Below are 16,788 nucleotides of genomic sequence, written 5' to 3' on the forward strand. Positions count from 1 at the left end.
GCCCTCAGCCGTTAAATTAAAGTTAAAGCCTTAAGCAATTGATAATCTATGTCCTTGCACAAGACTTGCTGTGGATAATTTTTAATATTGTCTGTTCTTTTTATATGAATGGAATATATTGATTTATTTTTACTTTTTCTTGTTCTATTCACAGACATCATGCCATGGACTCTGGCAAAGTTTTTCAAATGAACTTTATTAGGTACTTAATTTAATCCAAGGTTGGATTATACCAGAGTTTATTTAGAGAAGAGACTATAAACCTCAACATGCCTATCACAGACTACATTTCTACTCTTGGTGACAATCCTTATTTTGGGGCAGGTGCTGGACTCTTTGGTGTTGGTCTCGTGGCTGCTGTAGCCAAAAAAGGAGCACAGGGTGCCTTTATAGTGTTTCGAAGACAATGTATGATTACAATGGAAGTCACAAGTAGAGATAAAAGCTATCACTGGCTTTTACAGTGGATTACAAAATATGGCACTCGTACTCAACACTTGAGTGTAGAAACAGAGTTCCAGCAATCAGCAGCTGGTCAAGTAAAAACACGATTTCATTTTGTGCCAAGTCCAGGAAATCACTATTTTCGATATGGAAATAATTGGATCTTGGTTGAAAGAAATAGAGACAATAAAATGGTAGAAGTTTTTGAAACAGTGACTCTTACAACATTGGGTAGAAATAGAGAATTATTCATGAATATTTTACATGAAGCAAGACATTTAGCATTGGAAAGTGCAGAGGGGCAGACAGTGATGTACTCAGTAATGGGTTCAGAATGGAGACCTATGGGGTATCCCAGAAGAAAGAGACCTCTTAGCTCAGTAGTTCTTGACAGAGGTCTTTCAGAGAAACTGCTGCAGGATGTTGAGGAGTTCATTGATAATCCTCGATGGTACATGGACAGAGGCATACCTTACAGGAGGGGATATCTTTTGCATGGACCCCCAGGATGTGGGAAGAGCAGTTATATCATGGCCTTAGCGGGTAACTCGTGTTTGTGTATTTGTGTTAACCTATGATTTAATTTGCTTGTAAAAGGTGGAAATGTTGATTATTGTTGATTTTGCTATTATTATTTTTATTATTGTTATTAAGATTATCGTTATCAGGGACGGGGGGAGGGTCCAAATAGCTCAGTTGGTAGAGAATTCACTTCTCATGCAAAAGACCAAGATCAATCCCAGGTTAAGTCTCGATTTTTTTTTCTAACCCGCATGTCCAGCCAGCATTGATAAGGTACTGGGTTTGTTAGATCTGGTGGAAAATAGTTTGCTGTAGACTAGAATCCTGCCCAAATGATAGTAAACAATGGCTATTGTCAATTTCACATTATAGAAACTGATATAAACTCCAGCCCTATGGGGCCTAATGGCTCTGAAGGACTACTCTTGTCATTATTATTATTATTATTATTATTATTAATTTTTATTTTTATTATTATTATTTTTATTATTATTATTATTAGTATTATTATTATTATTATTATTATGATTGTTGTTGTTGTTGTTATTATTTAATTTGTTCATAAGATAATCACCTACTCAAGCTTACTACATATACCGTATGGTGATTATATTTTATTGACGTATGTGAAGGCTAATTTCTGTTCTCTATCGGCACCAAAATCATTAAAATATTTATTGATTTTTTTTTATTTTTAGTTTAATTAATGTATTTCTTCATGCAAAAAGACATAAAAAGCATAAGTAGTTTAACCTAAAGTAAATAAAGCAATTTTATCCGTTTACAAATTACAGATTGTTTTCAAAATCCAGCTGTCATCTTTGATTGTATGATTTGCCTCTGAGCCTATGACAAATATCATTATGAGAGATATTTCTTTTCAATTAACTTTCCTAATCAGAAAAAATACAAACATAAAGTTGATTATTCCAAACCTTCTTATTTTTACAACTATTATTACTTTTATCGTCTTTATTTATTCTCAGGTGCATTGGATTATAGTATTTGCGTCCTCAATTTGAGCGATAAAGGTATGTCTGATGACAGACTAAGCCATCTACTAACAAACGCACCAGAACAAAGCATCATCCTGCTGGAGGACATTGATGCTGCTTTCTCAAATAGAGATCTTGCTAAGGAAAGTAAGTAATACTGGTAGCTTCTTACAAAGTAGTTTGTAATTGGTAGTTGCTATGTCTCCATAAGCTTCTGTTCTCCACTTCTCTTAAATAATTCGTTTAAATAAATAATTCAGAATGTATGAATTTGTTAGCATTCGACAGCCCTTCCCCACCGATCTTCCCATTATTTTTGTTTGACTTTTTTATTTTAATCCACATATTGTATCTCTGTTACCATTATTTTACTTATTATCTTATTGTTTTTATGTTATAATGTTAATAAGAGCTATTGAAAAATGTTTTGTTGGGGGTTATAATATTCCATGTAAGAGGTTGAGTTCGTAACTATTTAACTTTTTTTTCACTTTATTTCCTTTCGTGGTGTGTGTGTGTGTGTGTTTATTTCTTGGGTTTTTTTTAAAGCAGTAAATTGAGCAACGGGTTGGGTTCAGGTTGGCTCTACATTTAAAAAGTAAAGTCAGTCTGATAGAGATATTGAAGATTTAGCCAACGTCACTGAGGGTATTGTTGTTGTTAAATGGCATAATATGATTATGATAAAAGAGGTCATTTGCTCTCAAACCAAGACACTTTTTCCAGATTTATGGACACCTTGCTACCCATTGACTGCTTAGCAAGTTGGTTGATAAAAAGAAAAAAAATGGATAGATCTAATAGAAAATAAATTCCATGCTGTTGCTTATCCACCATTATAAAGGTGACATTTTTACGAATGACAAGCAAAATTAAGAAACTTAAAGTTGATTAAATTCTTTTTTCAAAGTGTTATTATTGATTGACTTCTAAATTCTTTCACAAACAGCTGGCTGAAATGTGCTCATAATATATTTCAGATCCCACAGCCTATCAAGGTATGGGAAGACTAACTTTGTCAGGTTTGTTGAATGCTTTGGATGGGGTTGCGTCCACTGAGGCAAGGATTCTCTTCATGACAACAAACTACATTGATAGGTTTGTGTAATGGCGGTTTATTTTTTGGTTTTGTTTTGTTTTTCTTTTGTTTTTTGTCTTTCTTTTTGTTTGTTTTTTATTTGTGGGTCCACAATTTCTCTTTTTTTTCTTTTCTTTAATATAGATAGGAATACTATACAGTAGGAATTGGTTGCTACTTCTTTGCTATGATGGAATGCTACTGTGAAGTTTTTTCTGCAAGATCTAACAGACCGTGCTACCTAATCACATTGCTAAGTGGACATAGGAAACTGTTAATATTAAAAAGAATCAAGAAGATAAAAAATAAACCCCACACATTTGCCATTATTTTATGAGATACAAGCTAGGACTTCATAATTAATATAGGACTGCTCACTGCCCTCTTACTCAATCCTACGGGGCCGTTCGTTTTTTTCCTATATAACAGTACCCCTGTCGTCAGGCTTTAATGATATGCAGATGCCGGTGACAATCAAAGGCATTCCTTTCTCGTCTTTCCCCCAACCGTTTCCCCATCGGGTGGGGAAGTGATGTCACTTTTACGTCATCAAAGAAATTCCTTAACTGACCGTCTCAATAGTAAGACGACCGTTCTTCCGACAATACTGTCTTTAAAGTAATGGCTACAGTTAAGATACTGCTATTTACTACGAAGGTAGTATTTCCCACACAGAAACGGTCAAATTTCACACATATCTACAAGTTGCAGCATGAAACGGAAAGGCAACGAGTAGAATACTGCTATTCTACTAGGAAGAAGTGTCAAGACGTTAAGTCATAGTTTGTGTGTGGGTAGTGCTGCCAGATGGCCACGCGTATGATCAAAATTGACACACGGAGAATGGCGTATATATTATTATTAATCAAAATTTTCTTTTTTTGAAATAAAACAAGTCTTTTCCTTGGTTAGTCGAAAAAAAATAAAAATCGATGTCTTTTAAGGAGGTCAGAGTGTTTGAAGTATTTGGCCACATGAGGTTCTATTTTGGTCACTTTTGCAGTCTAAATTGGCTTCGAAGAACTCTGGCCATCTGGCATCCCTGTTTGTGAGAACAGAAGTTATAAAACAATCTGCATTCAATTGTTTGCCTCTTTAGTTTGTCAACTTTCAAAGCAAGCGGTTGTGTGTCATTCGATTTTTAAATGGAATTATTATAAGTGATATATTTCAGTGGATTACACGATGTGCAACTGTGCTTATGGTAATCATTATCACATTATCATGCTCTGATTCCTAACATTAACATTGAAATGTTCTTGAAGTGAGTTATTACAAGATCAGAGAAAAACATACCCTTGTTTAGAAAGTCAATTTCCCTTTTCAATAGGTATTTAATCTGCTTGACTTCTCTTGCATTTTTCTGTAATTGACAGTTGTATGTGATAATTGATTTCTTTTATTTGGGGAGTTTTATCATAATTGGTAAACTATAATATTATCATTAAAAAAGTGAATTATGGATTACGCTAACTTACGAAATTGGGAGAGTGAGTCTCTAAGACAAAGTGAAAACTGAAAATGGTATGAACCTTACAACCCAGAATTGAAGATGAGAGATATCCACTGGTGGTGACTGGTAATTGAAACTTTATAACTAAGAGTAAGTGTTTAGAAATGGCATCATCCTGAAGCAAACTTTAAATATGCACCCATGGTTCTTGATCAAAGAAAAATGTTTAGAAAGCAATGAAAGGTCAAAGTCAATATCCCTTTTCCATAAATAAATAATCTGCTTGACTTCTCTTGTATTTTTCTTGTGTGATATGTGATAATTGGTTTCTTTAATGAGTGGAGTTTTATCGATAACATGATAAATACCTGAAATATATAACAATATAATTCATTTATTTTATTATTTAGGATTTCAATATCAATATCAGATAACTATAACTATAACTTTTAGAAACTAGATTCCAACTTATAGAGATACATACCACAAAACCGAAGCATAATATTACTTTAACTTCCCTGACTCAGAACTAATCATAATAGTGATAGAACGATTCAATTGACTTTTATTCACTATTTGTGATGGATTACGGATTACACTAACTACAGAAATGGTGAGTCTTGACAAAATTAAATCGGGATCTTTTGTAATACATGAACCTAGTAACACACACTTATGCACACACACAAAGACCCCTCTCCTATGCACACAACACCTCCTACCCCTCCCCCCCCCCCTCTACACACATACATTCTCAATACGAATTGAACTACAGGCTACGGTGAGATTGAAGCCTACACTGCTACCCCCCCCCCCCCCTCTCTCTTATCTCTCTCTCTCTCTCTCTCTCTCTCTCTCTCTCTCTCTCTCTCTCTCTGTCACATTCACGAAATGACACAATCATAAATTAGAGAATGACCTATCAGAATGCAGCATGTACTGTTAAATTAGCTTTGTTTATCTTGCCCCCCCCCCCCCCCCCCCCCCCCCCCCCCGCCGCCTCACCCAAACCTCTCACTTTCTGTATCTGCATGTTAGTCAATATCAAACCTCTCACTTTCTGTATCTGCATGTTAGTCAATATGATGTAATACATTTATTCTCTGTCTATCTATCTATCTATCTATCTATCTATCTATCTATCTATCTATCTATCTATATATCTACCTATCTATCTATCTATCTATCTATCTATCTATCTCCTGTTTGATTGTGAGAGAGACTAAAGGGGAAAGTGAAAGGGATGGAGGCAGAGAGAGAGAGAGAGAGAGAGAGAGAGAGAGAGAGAGAGAGAGAAAGGGAGGGAGGGGGGGCTATGAAGAGATAGATACATATATTTTCATAGATTGCTAGATAGATAGGTAGATCGGTGGATTTGATTGGTAGGTAGATGGATGACACGATGAAAAGGTGGAAGATGAAGAGAAAGAAAGATAGATAGATAGATAGATAGATAGATAGATAGATAGATAGATAGATAGATAGATAGATAGATAGATAGATAGATAGATAGATAATAGATAGATAGATAGACAGACAGACAGACAGATAGTTAGTATAGATAGATAGATAGATAGATAGAAGTAGATAGATAGATAGATGATAAGATAGATAAAGATAGATAAATAGATAGATAGATAGATATAGATAGATTAGATAGATAGATATAAACACACAAATTGATAGATGGATAGATAAATACAACCAAAGATTACATATTCCTCTGTAATACACTTGTCCCGATAGTTGTCCGGCCTCGTAGACCGGCCCCGTAGAAAGGAAAATTCCGTGGGTGACTCGTCCCTCTCTATAGATGTCGCTGGATACAAGTTATTGCATGTTGTTGAGGACCTTTTTTATCGTTTATAAAAGAAAAGTATGCAAGCATAACTGACTGAACAGAAGTGGATGAAAACCAGTTTTATGATGAATGTTTCCCAACACCCTGGCTGCGTAAACTGTTAAAGTGATTGATTTGCCATGACACGATAATTAATTAATTGCCTTACTCACATTTATAACACTTTATCGGTTGTCCAAACAATATTCTCCTTGCACTAGCTCACAGACAATTTTTCATAAATTATGAATGGAGTGGATTTAGTTTGGCAGAGAGAAACACAGACTTAATTGAAATAATTAGATATTCTTCTCTGCATTCTCATCCTTATCACCACTATCATCAGTATCTTCTTTCATAAGCCAGATTCTTAGAAGTTGATATGTCTGAGTTTTCTCAAATTAAAAATATTATAACTGAATTTAGTTTTTCTTTTAATTTTTTTCTTTCTTTTTTTCCCCCTGTCAGGTTGGATAAAGCCTTGATACGACCAGGACGAGTGGATGTGAAAGAAATGATAGATTATGTATCGAGCCACCAATTAGTTCAAATGTTTCAACGATTTTATCCCGATGCCCATCCTGACAGAGCGGAGGAGTTTGCCCAAAGTGTTTTAAATATGAGTAAATCTGTATCTGCAGCACAAGTGCAGGGATTTTTTATGTTCTATAAAAATGATCCAGAATCTGTGATAACAAATGCAAAGGATATTGTTCATGTATGACAGTGTGAGAAAGGAATGTTAGTGTAAGCAACTTTTTTTGTCTCTTGTATCTTTTTAACAAATGTTTATTTGGTATGTTCTATTTTATTTTCTGTCAATCCGGGAAAGTAAAGATTACTCGTCTGAAAATAATTTTATGGAGGAAACCTGTCATATTTTATTTTTCAATTGTTTTAATATTGAAATAAAAGTATCTGATTATTTACGGCATTTATATGTTCATAATTTTTTATATACACTAATATTTTGTAATGAAAGCTTATGGGCAGTTATATAGTGAGGCCACATGAATTGTCCCCCTACTATGTATTTGTTGTCTTTGTCCTTTCTGCTTTCTGTACTTGTTGAAGAATGAAAAAAAAAATGAATTTGTCCAGGCCATGGCTGAAGCTCTTGGCCATGAGAGAGGCAGTCAAATGTGACTGTCTTTGTGTGTTTTTTAATGAATGCGTTGTGTGAGTTTAGGCGTTTCTATTGGGATCCATTGTTGATATCTATGTGAAACTTATTACATGCCTTCAGGCGGGGCAAATGTGAATACATTTTTTTAATTCTTTCCTTGACTTGGTTCCCTTTGTCTTACTTTATCCTAGATACTTGTGATCTAAGAGTGTTGCAGGCAATGAACTTATATGTGTATCGAATTGTATAATCTGTATGATCTTCTTTTGAAACTTAAAACTCTTTCAACTGATTTGATTTTAAAATTTAAACAGTTGTAATTTTAAAAGTGAACTTTGGTATATATAAAATCTAGAATTTCTCCCTTCTTCTTGAAGAGAAAATGCCATTAAGTTGTTATGTGAGATTTTGTTTCCTTTCATATGAATAAGTACGAAATTATGGGGATTTTATACAAGTGTAACAACAAGGTATATTGCAACAAAATATCCAAAAGTTTATACATTTTTAATATGATTTTAACACAATGCACCATTATTTTTTATAAATTTTGTGTGTGGCATCTTTGGAGAAAGCATTAAAATGTTAATATTCAAGGCATGTGTGCGAGAAATAAATACACAATTTTCTCTTTGAAACATATGGCAAGTGAAGATGAGTGATAAGAGACTTGCAAGTTGACATTGGATCCTTGACCTCCCTTGGTTGACTGGGAAGTCACTGCAGTTGTGATTTCTATCCTCTCATATTTCTTTCCCCTTTCCATGTTGCTCGTGTCTAATTCTTGATTGACATTGCTCTTTTTTTTCCTGGTCCTGACAGGGATCCTTAGCTGAAAGGGAGACAGTTCAATGTATAGTTCTTTTTATTTTGAGAGATTATATTCTTTTTTTTTTTCCCTGTTGATAATCTCTCTGTTATTTACTATTATAGTTTTTTTTAGTTTTAAATAACTTGTACTTAGTAAAAATTTGATTGTATCTTTTTAGCGGTATTCTTTACTTGTGCCTGGATGGGACTTATAGGTAATATCAACTAAGTAGGCACATTGGATGGATTGCTTGTGGAATCTTTTGTTTACTATTTGAACCAGTCACCTTTGTCTTGCTGTTTTTGTTTTGGCTCTTTCAAATTCAGATGTACAACTTTTCCCCTATCATCTCCTTTTTTACTGTCTCTGAGATGACCTATAAACAAAAGAATTACACTTGAGTATTGTATTTAATTAATAAGATATGGAGATTAATTATGGGTTGCATATTTTTCTATTTATCACCTAGATGTGTTCTTGTTTCCAATGAGTTGATAAATGAAAACTTTGTTTCTGTAAGCTTAATTGATTTTGAGTGCCAAGAGCTGTCAATAACATTTAGGACCTTCTGCCCTCTGCTAACCTGATTAATCATTTACACTCCAGCACGGTTTCCTCGAATTCCTTGGAATGTCCCAGATTTTTTCATTATTATTCTTTGTTATCATTCCATTCCTTCCTTGAACTATTTTTTTCACCGAACATGGTTTCCTCGAACTAATTTTCTCAGCCAACTTAAAAAATCAAATCAATTAAACTTTTTATGTTCTGGTCATTTCGACCACTGATGATTTACTGTGACATTAACAGTTATGAATGGGTTTATCTTGTGTATCTATCTAACCAGCAGGCGTGTCTGCCACTCACACATTCCATCGCCGTTTTGCATAACCAACATCTCTCTACTTATTCTTATCATTTCTCCATTTGTTCTATTTTTCAATGCCACATGCCATGATTTGCAAATGGTGGCTACGACGGTAAATGAATGTTGTGACAGGGCAACCCCCCCCCCCCTTCCACACACACACCAATAGCTTGTAACATGTCATGTTTTAAATGATCTCCCTCAATATATCAATGAAGTAATTAAATACTAAAGTTCCCTGTGTTTCATTCTCTAGTGGAAATTTGTCTTAGGGTCTATTCCAGGGAAATCCTGGAATAACCCAGGTGCCAGCGTCAGCGCCGCATATTGAGCTAGGGAGAGGTTGCTTGCTGAAGGCCACATAACGTGAAGGATATTCAAACTAGGTATCTTTCGGGTGCATTGTCAAGTCCATACTGCTGAGCCCTCCCATCAAGTCGTTATGGCAAGTTTGTGCATGTCCCGAGAAAACTGTGCTGGAGTGTATTGGTAAATTAACCATTGCATTGTGCTTCTTGAAATGAAAATATAATTTTTCTGAGATGTATTATATTATTTTTTAAAATAAAGATACATGATGGTTGTTGGTTGGCTAGTCTGGTTATTTAATTAAAACCTTTATGGGAAAATCTAGAGAAGAAATATGTTGTGCTTTTCTCATTATCAGTACACTAGAAATAATAGATGAAAACAGAGGATGAAAATATCATGGGGTCAGAGAGCTGAACTCGGGATCCAATTGATACGACACCCTTTGCCTGAGAGAGAGAGAGAAAGAGTGAGGGGGGATGGGGGTGATTGACGTGGCGAGCAGTAGCTCTAGCCACTGACAATCCTGCCTAGACTGACGTACCTTATATTTCTCATAATCATTGATTTAGGAGTCCACTCTCTATTTCTGAATTTTAATTACCATAATGTGCCTACCATGGATATTTATGAGACATGATTATTCTCATTGAAGAGTATGACAATAAATGTGATAGTGAGAATGAGTTGATCTATTTGTACTTGCATTTATTCCTCTTTCAACGCATTGAGTGTTATGGGTGACATTTGCCTTCAACAACTTCTTTTAAGTATTAATAGTCATTCAGAGCTCATGCCGGAGTTTGAAATACAGCCGTCAATCCGGATTACACACTACTGAGGCCAAAACTGTGATGCTGTAGTGTTAAGATATGGTCTTTGACCCACCAAAATTAATTCGAGGATTCGAGCTCTGTTAGACACCTGGACAGTATACCTCAGGAAAGCCATTTTGCCGTAGGTGGACTTACATTTGGAGGGGAGATCGCCCTTATGAAACTGGGTGTGGACTTAAGACCACCCATATTAAGCAGGAGGTCACTTGCTGTGTCTTCTACCCTCCTTTATATATGTTTTCCGTGTTGCTTTCTGTCTTTGCCTTGGAATAGGATTACTCTACTTGTTTTGTCCTGTCCCTTGCAGAAGTCCTTGGCTGAGGGGGAAGCAGTCAAATGTAAAATGTCAATTTTGGGAGGTGATTTTTTTTTCTCTTGTAAACCATCTCTGTTATGTACTGATGGTTATATTGTTTGCTTTGAAAATACCTTGTAAACATTTGAGTATGTTTCTCTTGGTGGGATCTCGTGCTGGTGTCTAGATGAAATGTTTAGGTGATCTCAATATCTCAAACTAAGTCCATTGATGGTATGCTCTTGGAATTTACATCTGTTTTCCTTTCCTTTGCTTTTCCACATTGTTAATTACCGAAGGCCAAAAAGGAGAATGACAATTGTCGGCATATATCTAACATGTATCTCTTGTAATCTAAATCACTCGTCATCAATGTCTTTGTCGCTTGAGACTTTTCAATGCTGATTTTTTTCCTGGAAAACCTTGTGGATCATCAAAATGTGGCTATTTTGCCGCTCGCAGCTTCCATGCACACTAGTTTGTAAATGCCATGATCACGAGAACTGTCAATATCGCCTTTATCAAGCAGTGATGATAATCTTCCGCGGAATTCCGGGATTTTGGGATCTTCTCAGAAAGGGAGGTACATACTGTGTCTTCCATCACCTTTGTTTTGTCCTGCCCTGGCCGGATACCCTGGCTGAGAGGGAAACAGTCAAATGTATAGGTATTTTTTTTGAGAGATGATATTTTTTTTCCTTATAAACCATATCTCTGTTATGTATTATTATATTTGTTGTTTTGAATTTATAGTGTAAGCATTTGAGTGTGTTCCTCTTAGTAGGGATCTGTGCTCTAGATGAGTCTTTTAGGTGATCTCAATCTAACTACATCGATGGTGTGCTCTTGGAATCTACACCAATCCCTATTTGTAACCATTCTCCTTGTCTTACCTTTTCTTGGCTGCTTTAATTGTAATTCTATAACTTTTTACTATCCCATATTCTCCCTTTTTACTGGCGCTGATATGACCTAAATGTGTTGCAAGCGCCGTAGAACCCTTTAAAAAAAAAAAAACGATCAGAAATTTTCTGCTGATTTTGCTTGTCAAACATTTTCCTCTGATAAAAGCTCAGGTCAAGTGGTGGATCCGTGAAAAAAATCACCATCAAAATATGACACACTGTGACCGGTTGCATGAATTTTGGTGACACTACCATTTTTATGGCATCCGTCTCGACAAACCGTCATTGACGGTCGACAAGGAGGGGGTGGGGGAGGGGGTCATCTAGACTTTACTTGTAAGTCAAGCGTGGTAGTGGTAGTACAGTTAAAGGTGCGTTTAAAAGAAGGCTAGCACTATTCAGTACCTGATACTAAATAGTGGTTTTGCACTATTCAGTATATGATACTGAATAGTGATTTGTACTATTCAGTAACTGATACTGAATAGTGGTTTTGCACAATTCAGTATATACTGTGTTTTTTTCCGAAACCCAACAAAGTTATAGGAAGTAGGCAGCTGTGGGGAGTGAATATAGGACTCAGGGAAGTGTACACCAGTGGGGAGTGAACCTGGGACTCTGGGTTTCGTAAAAAAAGCAATACCAAGGGGGGAAGGGGAATTGCTTTTTTTTCCGAAACCCGACAATATGCGGAAAAGCTATTGAAAGTAGGCAAACAGTGGGGAGTGAACCTGAGACTCAGGGAAGTGCACACCAGTTGGGAGTGAACCTGGGACTGTGAGAAGAGGATATAAGTGGAAATGAACCTAGGACTATGGGAGATGGATATCAGTGGGAAATGAAGCTGGACTATGAGAGTTGGGTACCAGCCGAGAATGAAGCAATTACTTATTTACGAAACCCACTAAAACCCGCCGAAAAACCATAGTCTTAGGTTTACTCCCCAATAGTGTACACTTCCATGAGTCTCAGGTTCACACCCCACTATTGCCTACTTCCCATAACTTTGTCGGATATTGTCGGGTTTCGGCAGGTTTCGTAAAAAAGTAATTGTTTTTTTTTACGAAACCTAGTCCCAGGTTCACTCCCCAATGGTGTACACTTCCCTGAGTCCCAGGTTCACTCCCCACTGCTGCCTACTCCCCATAACTTTGTTGGGTTTCGGCAGGTTTCGTAAAGCCCGTCGCCGGTCCGTGCCCGTTTTTTTTTTTTCTTCACGGGTCTGAACTTTAAAGTACTAAGCTTTCCCATACACCTGTTGGAGTTGGAGTGGCAAGTTTTTCACCCAGCGCCGACCCGTCCTGAACCCGTAGCACACCCGTGACCTACCCGTGATGTTTCCGTGGTACACCCGTTGTTTTACTGGAGTTTTCATTTTACTGTTGCACTAAAATTTGCCCCCCCCCCCCCCCCCCTTCTCTCTCTCTCTCTCTCTCTCTCTCTCTCTCTCTCTCTCTCTCTCTCTCTCTCTCGCTCTTTTTTTTCTCTCTTTCTATCTCTTTTTTTTCTCTCTCTCACTCTCTCTCTCTCTCTCTCTCACTCTCTCTCTCTCTCTCTCTCTCTCTCTCTTTCTTTCTCTCTCTCTCCATTACTCTTTTTCTCTCACTCTATCTCTCTTTTTCTCCCGCTCCTCTCTATTATCTCTCTCTCTCTCTCTCTCTCTCTCTCTCTCTCTCTCTCTCTCTCTCTTACCTCACTCTATCTCCCCTTTTCTTCCACGCTATCTCTCTCTCTGTTTCTCATTCTCTCTCCCTCTCCATCTTAATCCTTTTCTCTCTTTCTCTCTTTCTCTGGATGCATTCGTTTATCTATAATACAGTGAAACACGGTTAATCCGAATACGAGTGGAAAAAACAGCAAAAACAAAACCCGCAAATCCAACAAAGTCCGTTAAACTTTTCATGGCGGAGTTCGAGTCAAAGTGAACCAAATAAAACAAATTTCTTCCTCTAAGCTACAGACCTGACCAATTTTCACCAAAAGATTAGTAAATGTGATGCAACTCTAGCTTCTACTTCTTTAGAAGAGGAGCTGCTTCACTGTTACTAATCTTTTGGTGAAAACTGTCAGGAAATAAAGCATATATCTGTCAAACAGCCAGCTGTGAAAGGGTTAATCGTACTTCACATTGTTATTGTAACACATTGGCCATCTTGCCATGGAAGAGATCCAACTTCAGAGTTGAAATAGTTCATCAATTTTTCCGCGAACATTTAATGCACTTTTTGTGGCTGGACTGTTCCAGTCGATACTGGGTGGTACGTCAAAGGTATGCCCGGATTGGTTATCAGACTGCGGTAAACGTTCAGGCTCTTGTAAAATGAGAAAATTGTGCAGCACTGTGATGGCATTGACAATATCGCTGGCAAAGTCTGGCTGAACGTCTATTGGGCGTTGTAAAATTGTCTACATCTGGGCTATTCTCCCAAAAGAAGCTTCAACAACATTTCTCGCCCTAGATAAACGATTATTAAATATTTCTTTTTCACGTGTCAACTGACGGTGAGAAAATGGTTTCATTATATTGTTTCTAAGTGGGAAAGCATCATCAGCCACAAACATGAATGGCAATTTTATATATCCGTTTCTGGTATAGTTCCCTCAGTGGGGATGCCGAGTTTTCCACTTGTAAGTAAATCACTAATTTCTGAAAGACCCCACCATCATTGTTACTTCCACACCAACCTACGTCAACAACAACAAATTTCCTATTGGCGTCTGTAACAGGAAAGAGAATTATGGAGAAGCACCCTTTGTAGTTATAGTATATGGAACCTGATTTGCTTGGCTTTTTGATACGTGAATAATATGCTTGCCATCCATTGCTCCCAGGCAAAGGGGGAAGTTGAATCTAGTAAAAAAAAGTCATTTGTAATTTTAATCCACGTTTCTGGATTTGGGATTGGCATGACACGGGGCTGTAACACGTTCTCACAATATAGTACGTGTCTCTCTTGTGATTTCTGTTACAGTAGTGGAAATTCCAACTCGGAAATGATACGACAGATCAACATGGCTTTCTTTTAAAGCCAGATACCTGAAAATATAAAAAGGACTCAGATAAGTAATCGTATATTAAACTGGGAAACTTTTTAATGTTCATTGCATTGTACAACACGTTTTCTACTAATATATTAAATTAAAACCAATTTGTGAACATTTTTACATTGATTTTTCACAGAGGCAACCGCAAAGAAGAAGTGGTCTGTGCTGAGAGACTCTTTCAAAAAACAACACAAAAGGGAAACTGCTTTCAAATCGGGATCAGGTTCTAAGAACCCTAAACTAAATAGTATCTTTACAACAATTTGATGTTCTTGATTCATTTCGTTGGCGACCAAAGTACTACAACAACAAGCAATCTGGCGGAGGAGCAGGTGAATGCCGAATTGTTGCAACAAGACCAGGCCCAAGTCGAAACGCAACAATCATCTTTCCTCCTCAAGCAGATATTGGATGACAATCTGTTATCGTCTCCACCAGCTAGGAGATCTGATACAACTGTTTTGGATTCACAACCTGGTCCAAGCGGCGCACAACCTGGCCCGAGCTCCACACCATCACCAAATGACACTAAAAGCAAAGGGAGTAAAAGGAAAAGGCCTTTCCCCCAACACCGACGGACTGCTCCATCTCCATTCGGTGTTGAAATGCTAAACGCATTGAGGGGCATGCAACAGAAACAAAGCATGGATGATGATGAGCAATTTTTATTAAGTTTATTGCCAGTAATGAAATCGTTGGACACAGTGTCAAAGTTTGAGCTCAGAGGAGAACTCAATGCCACATATCTAAGTTATCTGCGTCGTGCACAAAGGGCAAATCAATACCATGGCCAGGGGCAATTATCTCGGACTCCAACACCTGATCTCCAAATTCAATCCCCTATATGTCATCTGGGAGTCACATGAGCGACAACTAGAACCAGTATCATCAGTACAAATGTGTACAGAATCAACAGCCACTCCAAGAAGGCCTCGATCAGTGCAATCAGCAGCGGCAGTACTCTTACCAGTAGTTCTTTTCATAATATCATCGATTAAAATTCATTAATAAAATTTTGTTCAAATTTGAGAGTGAGTAAACTTCTTTGCATTCTACGTGATGGTGGTGATGATAATGATGATGATGATGATGATGATGATGATGATGATGATGATGATGATGATGATGATGATGATGATGATGATGGTTTTGCTTGCCTCAAGGTTATCACAAGCCGTTGTTTTGCAGGAATAGGTTTTCGAAAGTTAGTCAGCCTCTTTGTGATGTGAGGTTCAATGATGTCAAGCAGCAAGTAAAAAGTGCTTGGTTTCATCCGAATGTATCTTATGCACAGTTCTTCATCAATCAGCACTTCATCTACAAGGTGGTAGAACTCCCCGTAAGTTTCTGGTGGATACTAAGAACCCAATATCTTCGCCTGCGATAACGACGTTTTTGTTTTAAACAGTACAAAATAGTCAAGATCTCCGCATCCATGTTTCCTCAAATCATGCGCTGGAACGGGGACTGATCGGGCGATAGGACGTCGATCTACGGATTGGCGACGGGTTGGCCACGGGTTGATCACGGGTTGGGCACGGAACGGCAAAGTGCTGCCGATGGGCTAATTCTGTCACCAAGCCACAGTGTCACTGCACTTCTAGTGACATTTAATCATGTCTATTTAGACATTTTAAAAATTTATTTGAATTATGTCAATTGCAGAAATTAAAAAAATAACAATCAAAATATTTTGACAACGAAAAAAATCGGGCTGTCAATTACTGCACGTGTTCAATTCAATCTGGAAGTAGGTCAGCAGTTTATTTACATTCAACCGAGTTTGTCTCACTTTTCACTCTCTCTATAAAAAAAAAGATTTCCTTATGGATACTGAATACTGAATTGTGGCAAAGCACTAGACAGTATCTGCTACTGATGACTTCCAATCAGAAAAAAAAACCCATCAATTAAACTCTCTCTCTCTCTCTCTCTCTCTCTCTCTCTCTCTCTCTCTCTCTCTCTCTCTCTCTCTCTCTCTCTCTCTCTCTCTCTCTCTCTCAGATCTGTGTGATCTGACGCCTTCCCCACAAAACTACTAATTTTCATTATCCCAATTATACTTCTACCGCTGTAGATAATGTATTTATCAACAAATAGCATAAATATCCAAAATTGATATTGGTCTTGTCAAGTTGATACCTACCCATAGGCAACATTTAGTTGGGTCATTTTAGGAGACGATCTTTGGCAATGACCTTGACCTTATGGATATTTAAATTGCTAATAATTTGTCAACAATTCGGTCAATGAAAAAAAAA

The 16,788-nt window shown here is 37.1% G+C and overlaps 2 protein-coding genes across 4 annotated transcripts in view; both read left to right on the forward strand.

The window, feature by feature from the left end:
• Positions 1 to 10,132, forward strand: part of LOC144959239 (mitochondrial chaperone BCS1-like) — a 12,084-nt gene extending 1,952 nt beyond the window's left edge. For all 3 annotated transcript variants that reach the window (XM_078891782.1, XM_078891789.1, XM_078891794.1), the window contains exons 2-5: positions 155 to 987; positions 1,953 to 2,108; positions 2,942 to 3,059; positions 6,801 to 10,132. In XM_078891782.1, the coding sequence (XP_078747908.1) occupies positions 270 to 987; positions 1,953 to 2,108; positions 2,942 to 3,059; positions 6,801 to 7,056 (1,248 nt within the window). In that variant the 5' untranslated portion in view covers positions 155 to 269 and the 3' untranslated portion in view covers positions 7,057 to 10,132. The remainder of the gene's footprint in view (positions 1 to 154; positions 988 to 1,952; positions 2,109 to 2,941; positions 3,060 to 6,800) is intronic.
• A 2,188-nt stretch (positions 10,133 to 12,320) lies between these two features.
• Positions 12,321 to 15,393, forward strand: LOC144957000 (uncharacterized). The gene is given in 3 exon segments (XM_078887946.1): positions 12,321 to 12,339; positions 14,664 to 14,767; positions 14,770 to 15,393. Coding segments are annotated over 3 exon segments (747 nt in total).
• Positions 15,394 to 16,788: the final 1,395 nt, after the last annotated feature.

This window comes from Berghia stephanieae, chromosome 1, assembly GCF_034508935.2.
Source record: "Berghia stephanieae isolate SIO BIC M18660-M18661 chromosome 1, UCSD_Bste_1.3, whole genome shotgun sequence".
NCBI classification, from domain to species: domain Eukaryota; kingdom Metazoa; phylum Mollusca; class Gastropoda; order Nudibranchia; family Aeolidiidae; genus Berghia; species Berghia stephanieae.